This window comes from Corvus cornix, chromosome 1A (genome assembly GCF_000738735.6).
Source record: "Corvus cornix cornix isolate S_Up_H32 chromosome 1A, ASM73873v5, whole genome shotgun sequence".
In the NCBI taxonomy this organism is placed as follows: Eukaryota; Metazoa; Chordata; class Aves; order Passeriformes; family Corvidae; genus Corvus; species Corvus cornix.
This window is the reverse complement of record NC_047057.1, coordinates 17,756,315-17,769,875: the sequence shown is the minus strand read 5'-3', so window position 1 is coordinate 17,769,875 and position 13,561 is coordinate 17,756,315. Positions and strand designations below refer to the sequence as shown.

Sequence of the window (13,561 nt, the reverse complement as noted above, 5' to 3'; positions counted from 1 at the left end):
AAATGATGAAGTCTTTAAATGGCTCTCCCTTACGTGGCCCAAATGCATGCCTTTTTTTTTATTCTTCAGTATTTTTTTTATAATATCTTTGTTGGGGAAAAAAAAAAAAAAAGAAGGAAAGTGGAATCCATGGCAAATTTCTTTAAGTGGTGGGAGCTTCTAAATCAGTACCCGGTCTGTACGACTTCTGGGGTTCTACAGCAGCGTTGTCTCATTTCCCCAAAATGGTTGTATTGCCTGTCAAAATTTAAAGTGTTTGGGACAGTAAAAGTCTACCTGGAAGTATCAGACTAAGCAAAAGGATGGTTAAAGAGCTGTGATACAGGTTGTGGGTTGCTAGAGTCTAACAGCAGATGTAACATCCTCCTAGCACTAAGTTCATAGTGTAGAGGCTCTGTAGATACCTGCCACATGAAGCATTTCAGACCTCTGTATTTTGAGAAGTATATTGCTGCTACCCATGTGTGGTGTTTAAATTAAATACTTGGTTTAATTTGGAGGGGAAAGCAGAGATGAGTAGTTTCCAACCCCTTGTTAAGTAGTTTCTGCACGCAAATTACTGTCTGTTTATTTCTATTTTGGAAGTTGAAGAATGTCTTCTGTGAACATTTTTCTTAAGCTTATTTTAGCACTTTACTATTGTAATTATATATTAATAGAATGGTTTGTTATGTGAATTGGCAAATGTACTTAAAGCTGTAGTTAAAGTTGCTTGCCTAGTCTTGCCACATCTGATGGGCATGAAGCCAAGGCACCTTTCTTCATGTTATGATTCTCTGGTCTTTCCAAATAGGTGTGTATTTGGCTGTGCTTTTTTTGACTTGGTTCAGTAGGTTTTACTGTTTCCAAGAGATTTGTGAGAGTAATTATTTGATTTTGATTGTGTTCTATAATTATTTGTAATTAGGTTGTTTGAAGTTTAGTAGGGTCACATCTGTTCTGCGTTGAGTAAATGTTTTTGGAGCCTGTGTCTGCCCTCCAGTGAAAGATGTACAAGACAGTCTGAAGTCCATCTGCAGACCTTCTAAGCTTTAGGTTAAGCTAGAATTCTTCAAGAATGCCTAACTAGCTTAAGTTATTTATTTTAAAAAGTGTCATTGAGGAACCAAAGGACACAATGGTGCTGTATTTTGAAGAAAACCTGGGTTTGCTCTGCCTTTGCCTGGTGATGATTGAAAACTTTAGCTATAGTTACTGTAGCACTGAGTAGTATTGCAGCTTATCTTCTTCACATCCCAAAAAAACCCCAGGGATAGATGACCTTTGGTGAACTCAGGGTACATTTGCTTGTATGTTAGTCTGAAAAATATTTATTTTTCCCAGATATTCTTAAAAATAATTTTACCCAAGGCTTACTTCTAACTTTAGATTTTCTTTAGGTGTTTTGACTACTTAGCTTTTATCACTTAACTGCAAAACTGCTTTCTTCCTAATTCTAAAAGGGAAAAAGCAGAAAAATATTAGTATGTATATACAGTCATGATTTTTGTTTAAATGTCTCATGGTACTGCTCTACAAATCAGACACTTCTTGGATAAATATCTGCCTGGTTTAGAATTAAATTTTGGAGAATATCTGATAAACCCCCTACTATCGATGGTAGAGTTTTGCTATGGGTAGTAATATTCTGAGTGAAGAATTAACAGAGTTCTTTTCATTGTTATTAACCTTTCTGTAACTGTTTTACATCCAGCTCTCTTTTTAATTTACCCCTGCCCCCAAATGAAGGAACAATCTCTCTAGCAATACAGGTGGTTGGTACCTTGGGGCATCTTGTGTTAATTATACAAGGGCTGCCACCAGTTAAAAATACCAGCATTATCATGCAAAGAGAAAATATTTTAATTCTATAACCATTAACTTCTTCTAACTTTTATTTTGCTGTAATTTCAAACTGTAGGCTCAGAGAGCTGAAGATTTGTTTCAGATAAACTTCCTTTTGAATATAAATTTTGAGAGGCCAGTGTTGTGCTTCAGACTTGGACATCTATCTAACATGTCATTATTTGAAAAATAGGAATCAGTATTGTTGTGTATGATATTCATGCAGCACTTTCCTAGAGTATTTGCAAATGAGTGTATGCATAGAGTATTTGCATTTGTTAAATAGCAACTTTGGAGAAAATACTGTTTGATTTTGGTTGAGAGAGTTTGTTTAACTGTTTATATCATCCTCACTTGTGTCTTCTCTGTTTGGTTATTTTCATTATATGTCTGGGGTAAAATAATAATTGTTCCTGTGTTTTATATTTTTTGTTTGGTTTATTTGTCAAAAGTTTAATATTAATAGGGTAATACAAGGCTTCCATTGCATGCTTTTATGCAAAAAGTTTGAAGATGTATTGTCTGTAAAATAAACTACTGATTCTTTCTGTAGATGGCAACAAATGATCTGATGATTTTCAAAGTGATTTGGAGCTTTTTATCTGATTTCATTTTCAATAGGAAAATTATTATGAAATGCACATAAAGCTTTATTTTCGGCCCTAATCTGGGATTGCTCTTCCAATAATGATTATGAAAAAATTTATTCCCTTTAGCTTTATGAAGTATTTAAATGTATTTAGTAGAAACTGCAGTGTCAAGCAGATGTACTTGGTTGTAATTTACTGCTCAGAAATACTTGTACTGGAAGGGATCTTACTGAAAGAAATTTGTAACATAGTGATTACTTTTGTTTTTACAGTATGCATTCATATATATGTGATGTTTAACTTCCATAGATAAATATGTTGTATGCTTTGCTGTGCAAAATACAATATCAGTTTTTCCATGTTTTAGATTAAATAAGATTATGAATCAGGTGGCCATTCAGCGAAAGAAGCATTTTGTTGAACGAGTGCACAGTTACTGGTTGCTTAAAAGACTGTCTAGGAATGGTGTTCCACTGTTGAGAAGGCTGCAGTCCAGTTTACAGTCACAAAGAAACACACAACAGGTATGTGATACACTTTTTACTTACAAGAAGAAATCAGAAATTTTCTATTTTATTGAGTAAAAAATAAACTAGGAAACCTAGCACAAAGTAAAAACTTTCTTTTACTCAGGACTGAATAAATTCTTTACCATATTCTGAAGTGATATTACCTATACTGGCAGTCGGGAATTATCTAATACTTTTTAATATGTGAGATACTAAAAAAAAAAAAATTCTGCATCTTTTTCTTTTGTTTTGCTTAAATGTTTCACAAAAATACTATCATCACAAATATCATAACGCCATTTTTCTTTGGTTAGTGTTGGAGTTTTTGGGAACTCTTTCTTCAGTGTTCTGTGAGTTAGATAAAAAATAAAAATTTTTTGAATTGATCAAAAGATGCAAAGCAGATGTCTTATTTGACACTTGAAAAAAAAGTAGATTCTAACTGGGTAAAGGATAAGACAGCTAGTTTACAGTTTTCAAATTCAGATCTGTATTTCCCACCTTGTTCAGTAATAACAGAACAAAAGACAAGTTGTTGAAGTTCAAAGACCTGTTTCAACTTCTGGTTTCGCTTTTGACACAGTTAAGTGGGATTGTAGACATGCCTAAGTTAAGTTGTACACTCCTACGAGTTAAGTTTCTGAAAAACATCAAAACAGTGACTCCACATGGTCTGTTTTGGCTTCAAGTTAATGGATAAATAATTAAAACTTCTGAGTTGTGTGGATCCATGTGTACAGACTTTGAAATGCTGTGAAGCGTCATGATGTGGAAATTCTTACTGCATCCCCATTACCTTTTTTAATTGAATGGAATATGTAGTTGGCTGTGTTCTTTCCGTTCCCCAGATGTTTGACTTCCTGTAAAACAGCCTCTAAAACTTAGGAATTAATTTTATAATAATTTACTTGTATTAAATTGAATTTTTTTCCCCCTCTAAAGTGGAACTATTATTTTTGTTAGAGTTGTATTTCTGTTTGGTGAATTAAGTCATTGATTGAAGTAGTCATAAAAATACCACGGTCAACACTGCTTCCTAATTATTTGTTCTGTCATGTGTGTGTGTTTATTTTTTTAGCTTTTCCTCTGGAAAAATAATTAATAATTTCCAGAATAATTGAGATTGGAAAGGACCTCTGGAGGTCACCTGGTACAACCCCACTGCTCAAGCAGGGCCACTTAGAACAGGTTGTCCAGCACCATGTCCAGTTGGCTATTGAATATCTCCAAGGGTGGAAACTGCAGCCTCTCTGGGCAGCCTGTGCCAGTGCTTGGTCACCCTTACAATTTAAAAAAACCCCAGCATTCTTCTGATGTGCATTCTTACTTTGTGCCCATTGCCTCTTTTACTGTCACTGGGCACCACTGAAAGGAGCCTGGCTCTTATCTTCTTGCCTCCTCCCTTCAGGTATTTATGTGCATTGGTGAGACTTCTGCCCCTGAGCCTTTTCTCCTCCAGGCTAAACAGTTGGAGCTCTCTCAGCCTTTTCTCATAGCTGAGATTCTCAAATTCCAGTTACAGGATTCCTTTCAGGTGGAGTCAGCTTTGAATATAAATTGACCACTTGTTCATCTTGTTTTTATGGTTTCTATATTGCTCCATTTTGAAATTTGATTAATCTTTTACTTTTGCCTCAGAAGTTCTGAAGAGTGATGCCTGGCAGTGTATCTAATTAGTGTTACCTAATAATAATTGAAATTCATTTATTCAGATAATAAACTTTTTTTTTAAATGAGCTTGAGTCCTTATGAAATACTGAAGTGAAGCACAGAAGTGTGATGCTATTGTGGCAGTAGAGAACTAGATCACTGTTAGTGTCTGAAAAATTAACGTGCCAGTTTTCTTCTGGGATGGCATGATAAGGCTGCAACATTTCTATGTATTTAAATAATGACTGTGACAATAAAACTGTAATTGTAACTGATGTTTGATTTAAATAAAATAGGCCCTTTGATATCAGCATTTTAAAATTCAGTTGCCTATTTACACTTTGGTACAAACAGTATTTCTTAATTTTCTTTTCTAATTTGAGAATGATTCTTAAATAAGGAAATAATAAAAATATATTCTAAATAAATTGGAAGCTATTTATATTGGTCTGTTAAAACGTTTGTTCTTTGAAAAGTAAAATCTGGTTTCAAGGCAGGCTGAGTGTTAAATGATTCTGTTGATGAAAAATGTGTAGTTAGTGCTTTTCAGTGAGTAGCAAGTGTCCTGTGTATGACATTGTGTCTTCTCCATAGCACCTTCAATATCTATTTATTAAAGTAGTCATAACTGCAAGGCATTTAATGTATTTTGTTACTACCAAGTATAAACCAAATTATGATCAAGACATTAATAAACAGCTATGGCATAGCTGTTGTGAGAAAAATCTCACAAAAATTTTTAGATAGGCATGATTATTTTGTTAATTTCAGTCCAGGTAGGAAAATTATTTTTATTTTATGTGAGGGGGTCAGAATATCAAGAAACCTACATAGATTTTTCAGTTAGTCAAAGAAGCATAAACAGTGATGTAATGCAGATTCAGATTTTTTTTTTTTATTGTTACTTAAACAGAAAAGAACTGTTATAAGGAGGAACCAAAACCCTGAAAATGGTTTCAGGATGTGTAGTAGAATGTGATTTTGATCCCTCTCTGGTTACTAGAACAAATTTGGCAAAGGGAGAGGTCTTCATGACCTAGATTTACTTCCTAATAAATGTGTTTCAGAGTTCAGTTATGGTATGATTGTGAAGGTCCAAGAGTTCTAAATGAGGCAAAAAGACCTGGACTGCCTCACAATCTGCAGGAACAAGGAACTGTCTAAGAGAATGGTTTATACTCTCACTTCTCTCTCCACCTAGAAATTAAGGAAGGTTATTGGAATACTCTAATAAATTTACATCCTCATTATTTTAGTTTTTTTCCCTGAACTTTAAGAACGCTTGAATGAAAATAAGGTGTGAAATTTAAATGTAGAAGCTTGTTGCTGCTGTAGTGAAGTTAGTTTAAAGCCCCTGTTAGAAGAAATACAGAAGAAGGTGCCGATGACTTAAGGTCACACCTGCACTGAAGATTTCATTAAGAACACAAGTTGCAGCCACTAAATGGCTTTGTCTGACTGTCATACAAGTCCAGCAGAGCATGCTAATAAAACTTAATTGTATTGCTCAAGTTCCAATTTCATCACTGTCATTCTGTTTTTGTTTGTATCCTGTTAAGTTACAGTCTCTGTAAGGAGTGAGGCTGTTCTCACACATTCACATCCAGAATAAGGAGGGATATGGTGCTACACTGGCAGTGTTCCTGCTAATATGGAGAGACTGGTAGCGTGCTAATGGTGAGACTAGTTCTCAGTTGCTGCATGTTCTTTGTGTAGACTTAAAACTGTTTTCCTCTTCCCTCAGTATTGATTGATGCCTTTCCCTGGTCTTAAAAATTGAGAGCCAGACACGGTTAAGGGAAAAAAGGGTTTTTAGCTCGGTATTTAATAAGGATCCTTATGGTACACCACTTCGCCAAGGTGGAATGCACCGACATGCACCCACTCGATAGATCGTGTATACAATTTATAGACCTTGCAAATGAGCATATCTGTCAAAGATTCTCTAATGAGAGGCTTGAGTGATTAGTGTGGTATCCCCCCATCCCAAGGAATTCCCCCCTGGATGGGCCTAATCTTAGTTTACAGGATGTGTTCTAGAGAGGACCTTGGTTTCTCAGGACAGTCTAGGGCTTTCCAGCCTCCATCTGTGACGCTTCCAGGATGTTTGATCTCCTGGCTTAACAGAATACTAGGACTATGCTAAGTTATTGGACTTACGGAATTACAAGTATGCATGCTAAGAGCACTGAGGATAAATAAAAGGTATATTGAAGAAAAGGCGAAAAATCATCATGGCATCATAATAAATGTGTAAGTTTTAGCTTTTCCAGGTAATACTATGTTCGGCAAGAACTAAGTACATTGGAAAATCATAGACTTACAGAATGGTTTGGAGTGGAAGGGGCCTTAAAGATCATCTAGTTCCCACCCTGCTGCCATGGGCAGGGACAGCTTCCACTAGACCAGGTTGCTCAATGCCCCACCCAACCTGGCCTTGAACGCTGTCAGGGATGGGGCATTCACAGCTTCTCTGGATAACCTGTTTCAGTGTCTCACCACCCTCAGAGTAAAGAATTTCTTCCTAATATCTAATCTAAATTCCCCTTCTTTCAGTTTGAACTCATTGCTCCTTGTCCTATTAGTACAGTTCCTGATGAAGAGTCCCTCTCCAAACAAGAGTTTCTTTATGAAATTTTCTTGTGTCATCAGCCAAATGAAACTTGGTGGCTCTCAGGACAGTTATAGAGAAAGAAAGACTTAGAAGAAGAAGAACTTTCCTACCAGAAAGTTAATAAAATTTTTATCAGAAAGCTAAAAATTTTGAAAGGAACTCTTTCTGTCAAGTTTTTACTGGTTGGTTGTTGAAAACCACTCCATCACACTCTCTTCAACTTGCCTGGATCTTTTAATCTAATTAAAGTATCTATTGTATGTCACGTAGTAAATAGATTAGGGCAGAGGAGGGTTATCTTAGCTATTAAGCTGTAAACTGTCTGCCAACATTACTTTGCACAGAAGTGTCAAAAGATTGGAGGCTTGCTATTGATCCCCAAGCCAAAGTGCCATTTAGAAAGGTAGTGTATGTGTACAAAAAAATAAAGGGCAAACAGGGTGCTCTTGATATTTTGAGTCACATCCGCAGATTGACAAGTATGTACCTATTCTGTGGAATGAAATTGGTGAAACAACTGATTCAGGTAAAAGATTTTTATTTTATTTGAGTGCAACTGCACCTTGAGGTTTAGCCAAATACTTAAGTCTCTAATAAACTACCCTAAAGCCTGCTGTACCATCATTTTTTCTTGCTGTATTTAAGTTTCCTGACCCACCCTAAAACTAGTATGGCTTTGTTGACTTAGCTTTCATCAGGCTCGGTTCCCCAGTTTCTTAAATTGCACAGTTACATAGGGCAAAAGAGCAGACTCTGAATGGTAGCAAGCAAAGGGATGACAAGCCTTCTACTTTTGGCAGTCACCACAATTTAATTTTGGTTCTGAAAAACAGTAGAAGTGAAAAAATAGTACAGCTAAGTCAGTTAAGAGTTAGGTTGCTTTTCCACACATGGGGTCTATACTCAGAGATGAAGGGGTGTAGGAGAGCAGCAATTAGTGGCAGTGTAGACTTCCTATTTCAGTTAGTCTCTTGAGAATTTTATGGAATTGAAAATATTAATATTCTTTTATGTCAGAGTTTACTTTGAACTATTTTGACCCCAGCAGTTAAATTATGTTCTGTTTATGTCAAGATTTAACTCTTTAAAAGAAATTATGACTGTCAGTTGTAATAGTCATTGGGAAAGGGAACTAGAAGTTTCTAGCTCCAGTTTTTAGGTTGTTTTTCTTTTTGGTTTGTTTTTTTTTTCTCATTGAAAAGAGGAACAAACTGCTATTTCCAGACTGCTATATTCTAGTACAGAGATAGTTGATATTTTAAGTATTTCCAACTTCAGTGAAGTCAGAGATTCAAATGAACTAAGCTTTATCTCTGCAAAGTATATAAAGCAATAAAATACAACGCAGATGATAGAATTATAGCACTGGCAAATCTATTAGATAATGTTTTTAAACTTCCAGGTTTTGTAGTTTTCTTTTTAGAGCCAGCTGTCTGAAAAATTGGACAAGCTTCTTTTAGTGGACCTGTGGTACTTCTAAATTATCCTTTTCTTAAGGAATTTATGGCTTTCAGTGTAATAATTTGTGGTGTTGTTTGTTGTTCATCTGCTTAGGCACTTTGCTTAATACCTCTGTCTTCTATATTTTATAGCTTATGGAATTTACTGTTTTAATTTTAGCTTTTAGAACACCCTCCCTCCAAGATGACTTATCAAGTGTATATTGCATTATGCTAGTTACGGGCAAGCATGCAAAGTTTTGGATATCTCTCAGAGATGCTTTTATAAAATACTCATTTTTCAAATGTAATAATTTTCCAAAGCAGATGTTTCTTTTGTGTACTTGGTGCTAATATCAGGACTTCTGTTTCTTTATGGCCTCTTTTCTGGTGAATTACGAATACCATTTGAATCCTATAAGTAGAATTCCAGTATCCTCCCTTTTCCATATGAAAAATAGTAAAGGGAAACAATCACTGGGTTTTGTATGTACAAATCAATCTAAATAATGCAAATGCTCAAACATTACTTACTCTGAAAAATGCGTAAATTAAATTCTTCCATCCATTTTCCAAAAGGGTGTATTGCTGCATTATTCACCTGCAGTACCATTTGAAGTTACTGTATTATCTAATAAACAGCTTTTCATCTCCCGTCCTCACAAGCCATAATTACTTTGTTTTGTTACAAGTGTGTCCTAGTTCTGCTGGGTGTGGGGGACATGGACTGTGATGACCACATGAATAATTTGTTTCTACCAGGCTGGAGTTCCTGAAGAAACTGATGGTGTTCACCTAGTTTGGATTTTGATGCAAAAGTTGTATTGTGTTTTGCAGCTTGTTGGATTTCTAGGTTGCTGTTTGCTATGTTGCTTCTTCTGATGTCAGTAGCCTTTGCCACAGGATTGCTGTCCAGTTTAGATTTTATTTTCAATTAGACCCTTGAGTAACTCTGGAAAATACCCTGACCACAAGTTTTCTCTTCTTGCAGCATGAAGCTTATGACCAAGTGCCATAACTACAAGACAGTAGTTTTTCCCTTCACATGCATACGTTCTGTAATTGTATAGAACAATTGTATAATATTGTATATTATTGTATATAATATATATATAGTATATATATTGTATATTGTATTATATTTTATATTGTATTATATTGTATAATATAATATATTGTATGTATTGTATAAAAAGAGGCATGCATTTTTCATTTCATGAAAACATTTTGATTCTTTTTTTAGAGAGAAGATGATGAAGAAATGCAAGCCTTAAAAGAAAAATTGAAGTACTGGCAAAGGCTGCGCCACGATCTTGAAAGAGCACGTTTATTGATAGAACTTATACGTAAACGTGAAAAATTAAAAAGAGAACAGGTAAATGGAGCACCTTTTAATTTGGTGAAACTTTTCTGAAGGAAAGATAATTTAAGTATTCTCACACACAGTTTTTTCAGTAGAAGGACTGCTGTATTTTAATCCTCACATAGGGTCAAGTAATATACATGCATGCTGTGCATTCAAACTATTGAAAATATGTAAAATTTTCATAGAATCATAGAATGGCTTGAGTTCAAAGGAACATTAAGGATCATGTAGTCCAACTCTTCTTCAATGAACAGGGACATCTTCAACTATATGAGATTGTTCAAAGTCCCATCCAACTTAACCTTTAATTTTTCCAGGAATGAGGCATCTACCACCTCTCTGGGCAACCTGTGGTTCCAATGCTTCACCCTCACTTTAAAAAAATTATTCCTTATATGTAGTCTGAATCTACCCTCTTTTAGTTTAAAACTATTACTCCTTGTCCTGTCACTACAGGCCTTACTAATCAGTTTGTCCCCATCTGTCTTATAAACCCCCTTTAACTACTGAGAAGCTGCAATTAAGTCTCCTTTGGGCTTTCTCTTCTCCAGGGTGAACAACCCCATTTCTCTCAGCCTTTCTTCAGAAGAGAGCTCCAGTCCTCTCTCTGATCATATTTGTGGCCCTCCTCTGGATTCACTCCAACAGCTTTATGCCCTTGTGTTGGGGGCTGCAGAGCTGGATGCAGCAGTCCAGGTGGGGTCAAACGAGGGCAGAATAGAGGGACAGAATCACCTCCCTTGACCTGCTGGCCACACTTCTTTTGATATAGCCCTGGATACCTTTGACTTTCTGGGTTGCAGGCGCACACTGCTGGCTCATATTGAGGTTTTCATCCACCGTTGCTCTCAAGTTCTTGACAGGGCTGGATCTGTTCATTCCCCAGCCGGGATTGATACTTGGGGTTGCCACAACCCAGGTGCAGGAGGACCTGGAACTTGACGGTGTTGACCCCCATGAGATTCCCATGGGGCCCACTTCTTGAGCTTGTTCAGGTCCATCTGGATGGCATCCTGTCCTTCAGATGTGTCAACTGCACAATTCAGCTTGGTGTCATCTGCAGATTTGTTGGGGGTGCACTTGATCCTGTGGTCTTAAACATTTCTGGTTCCAGTACAGACCCCTGAGGGACACCAGTCATTACTGATCTCCATCCTAAGTCTGAGCTGTTGATCACTGCTCTCTGGATGCAGCCATCCAGCCAATTCCTTATCTATGGAACAGTCCACCCATTGAATCTTCATCAGTTTCAGTTTAGAGAATCTTCATCTCTCTTCAGTTTAGAGAGAAGGATGTTGTTGGGGACCATGTGAGAGGCCTTAGAGAAGTCCAGATAGATGACATCCATAGCTCTTCCATTGTCTGCTGATAGAGTTACTCCATCATAGAAAGCCACTAGGTTGGTTAGGCAGGACTTGCCCTTGGTAAAGTTGTGCAGGTTGTCTCAAATCATCTCCTTGTCCCCCACATGGAAGCTTTGCATAGCTTCTAGGAGGGTCTGTTCCATGATGTTTGCAGGAGCAGATGTGAGGTTGACAGGTTGGTAGTTCCCACGGTCATCCTTTTAGCCTTTTAAAAAATGGGTGCAATGTTTCTCTTCTTCCAGTCACCTGGGTCTTCACTTCATTGCCATGACTTTGCAAATATCATGCAGGGTGGCTTGGCTACCAGACAGCATCCCTCTAGTCTTTCCAAAGTACCTGTCCCTGCTTTCACTGCCTGTGCACTTCTTGCCTGTTAGTTTGCTCAGTCAAGTTTCAACTTACCCCTGCCAGTCTCTTGCCTTACTTTCCTGATTTCTTAAACCTAGGTATCAAGAGCTTTTGTGTTTTATTTAAGACACATTCAAGATCTGCCGCCAGCTCTGTTTTGCTCCTTTCTCTCTGAGGGCAGTCTCCCATGGCATCCTATGGCCAAATGCCTTGTACAGCTGGAAGTTTGCTTTCCTAAAATTAAGGATGCTAATTTTACTCTTCACCTGACCTGTATCTCTGAGGAGTATGAACTCCATCCATGTTTGATAACTGCAGCCCTGGCTGCCTCCAGTCCTGACGTCTCAGATTAGCTCACTTGCATTGGTGACCACCAGATCCTCTATGACATTCCATCTCGTAGGGCTGTCTATTACTTGCCATGCAAAATTATCTGTATAATGCATTCCAAGAGTATAATGCATTCCTACAGCTTGTCATGCTACTTTTCCAGATGTCAGAGTGGTTGAAATCCCCAGTAGGACAATAGCCTGTGAAAGTAACGCCTGCTGTAGCTGGAGCAAGAAGGCTTTGTCAGTAGGCTCCCCTAGATCTGAAATAAATGCCAGCAATATAGTTCCCTCACTCACCTCAGTGTTTAGGCTTTCAACCTGCTCATGGCTTTTCTTGAGACAGCTCTTCACAATAGATTAGTTTCTCAATGTAAAGGGCAACCCCGCTACTCCTTTCTCCCCTCTTTGCCCTTCTGACCAGCTTGTAGCCATCCATAGTCACACTCTAGTCATGGTATTCATCCCACCAAATTTCAGTAATAGAAATTAGGGCAGAGCTCTCGAGCAGCACTGTGACCTCCAGCTCCTTCTGTTTGTTGCACATGCTGTGTGCATTGGTATAGAGAAATTATTTAACAAGACATTCTGTTAGACTTGGAAAAACGATTGGTTTCTGAAGAACTGTAGAAGATTTGATCTATTCAGGTTTTCCCAATACAGATCCATGTACTGTAATCCTTCTGTCCCAAAAAAAAAAAAAAAAAAAGCTGTATCTGAAGTCCTACGACATTCTACAGTTAACACTGCCAGGAGAAGAGATTTGAGGAAATGCTAATGCAGAAAGATAAACTTTTATATGAAACTGTGAAAGCAAAATGTTTGCACTTAGGAGTTTTTAATGGTCCTTATTTATGAAAACACCATTTTGTTTTGACTTTCGCAAACTGTGAACATTCATTTCAAGCTTATAAAATTTGTCATTCTGGAGTGTTTTCTGGAATTCTATGCATCATTCATGTTCATTCACATATCACTTACTATACACATGTATTATTATTTATATACATGTATTTTATGTATGTGTGTTTGCTTATACTTTATTGACATTTTAATATTATATGTATATACACACAGCTTTAATTTTTCATTAAGAATTTACTTTTGTCATAGCAAGACTGTTGCATTGCTGATAACTCTTTAGATGGCCTGAAAATTAAGCTACAGAGGAATTGAAATAGTGTCAAAAATAACGAAAATTCTGAAGGACGTTCAACTATTTGAAGATGTTGATTCTGTTCTTTGAAATTATTTTCTTGGAATTTATGTAGAACATTGTCTTTCCAATTACTCTTTGTTTTGGTCTTATGTAGCCTGTAAATCAGATTCTCTTTTTAAACTTTGAACTTAGCAGTATAACTGAAATTTAATTTGAAACATGTTACTTTTACATTGTTGGTGAATTGTGAAGCTGTTATTTTGTAACATCTTTTCAAAAAAAATACATGTAAAAGTGTAACAGAATTCTTACCTATAAAATACAAATTTGAGTTCTGGGAAGCTGGAGTTGTAGGAATGAGAATGATTT

At 36.7% G+C, this 13,561-nt stretch overlaps 1 protein-coding gene across 5 annotated transcripts in view; it reads left to right on the top strand.

Moving 5' to 3' along the window:
- The window catches only part of BRD1 (bromodomain containing 1), a 60,637-nt gene that overhangs the window by 14,614 nt on the left and 32,462 nt on the right, over positions 1–13,561 (top strand). For all 5 annotated transcript variants that reach the window (XM_039570419.1, XM_039570418.1, XM_039570420.1 and 2 more), the window contains exons 3-4: positions 2,782–2,938; positions 9,870–10,001. In XM_039570419.1, coding sequence (XP_039426353.1) covers positions 2,782–2,938; positions 9,870–10,001 — 289 coding nt within the window. The remainder of the gene's footprint in view (positions 1–2,781; positions 2,939–9,869; positions 10,002–13,561) is intronic.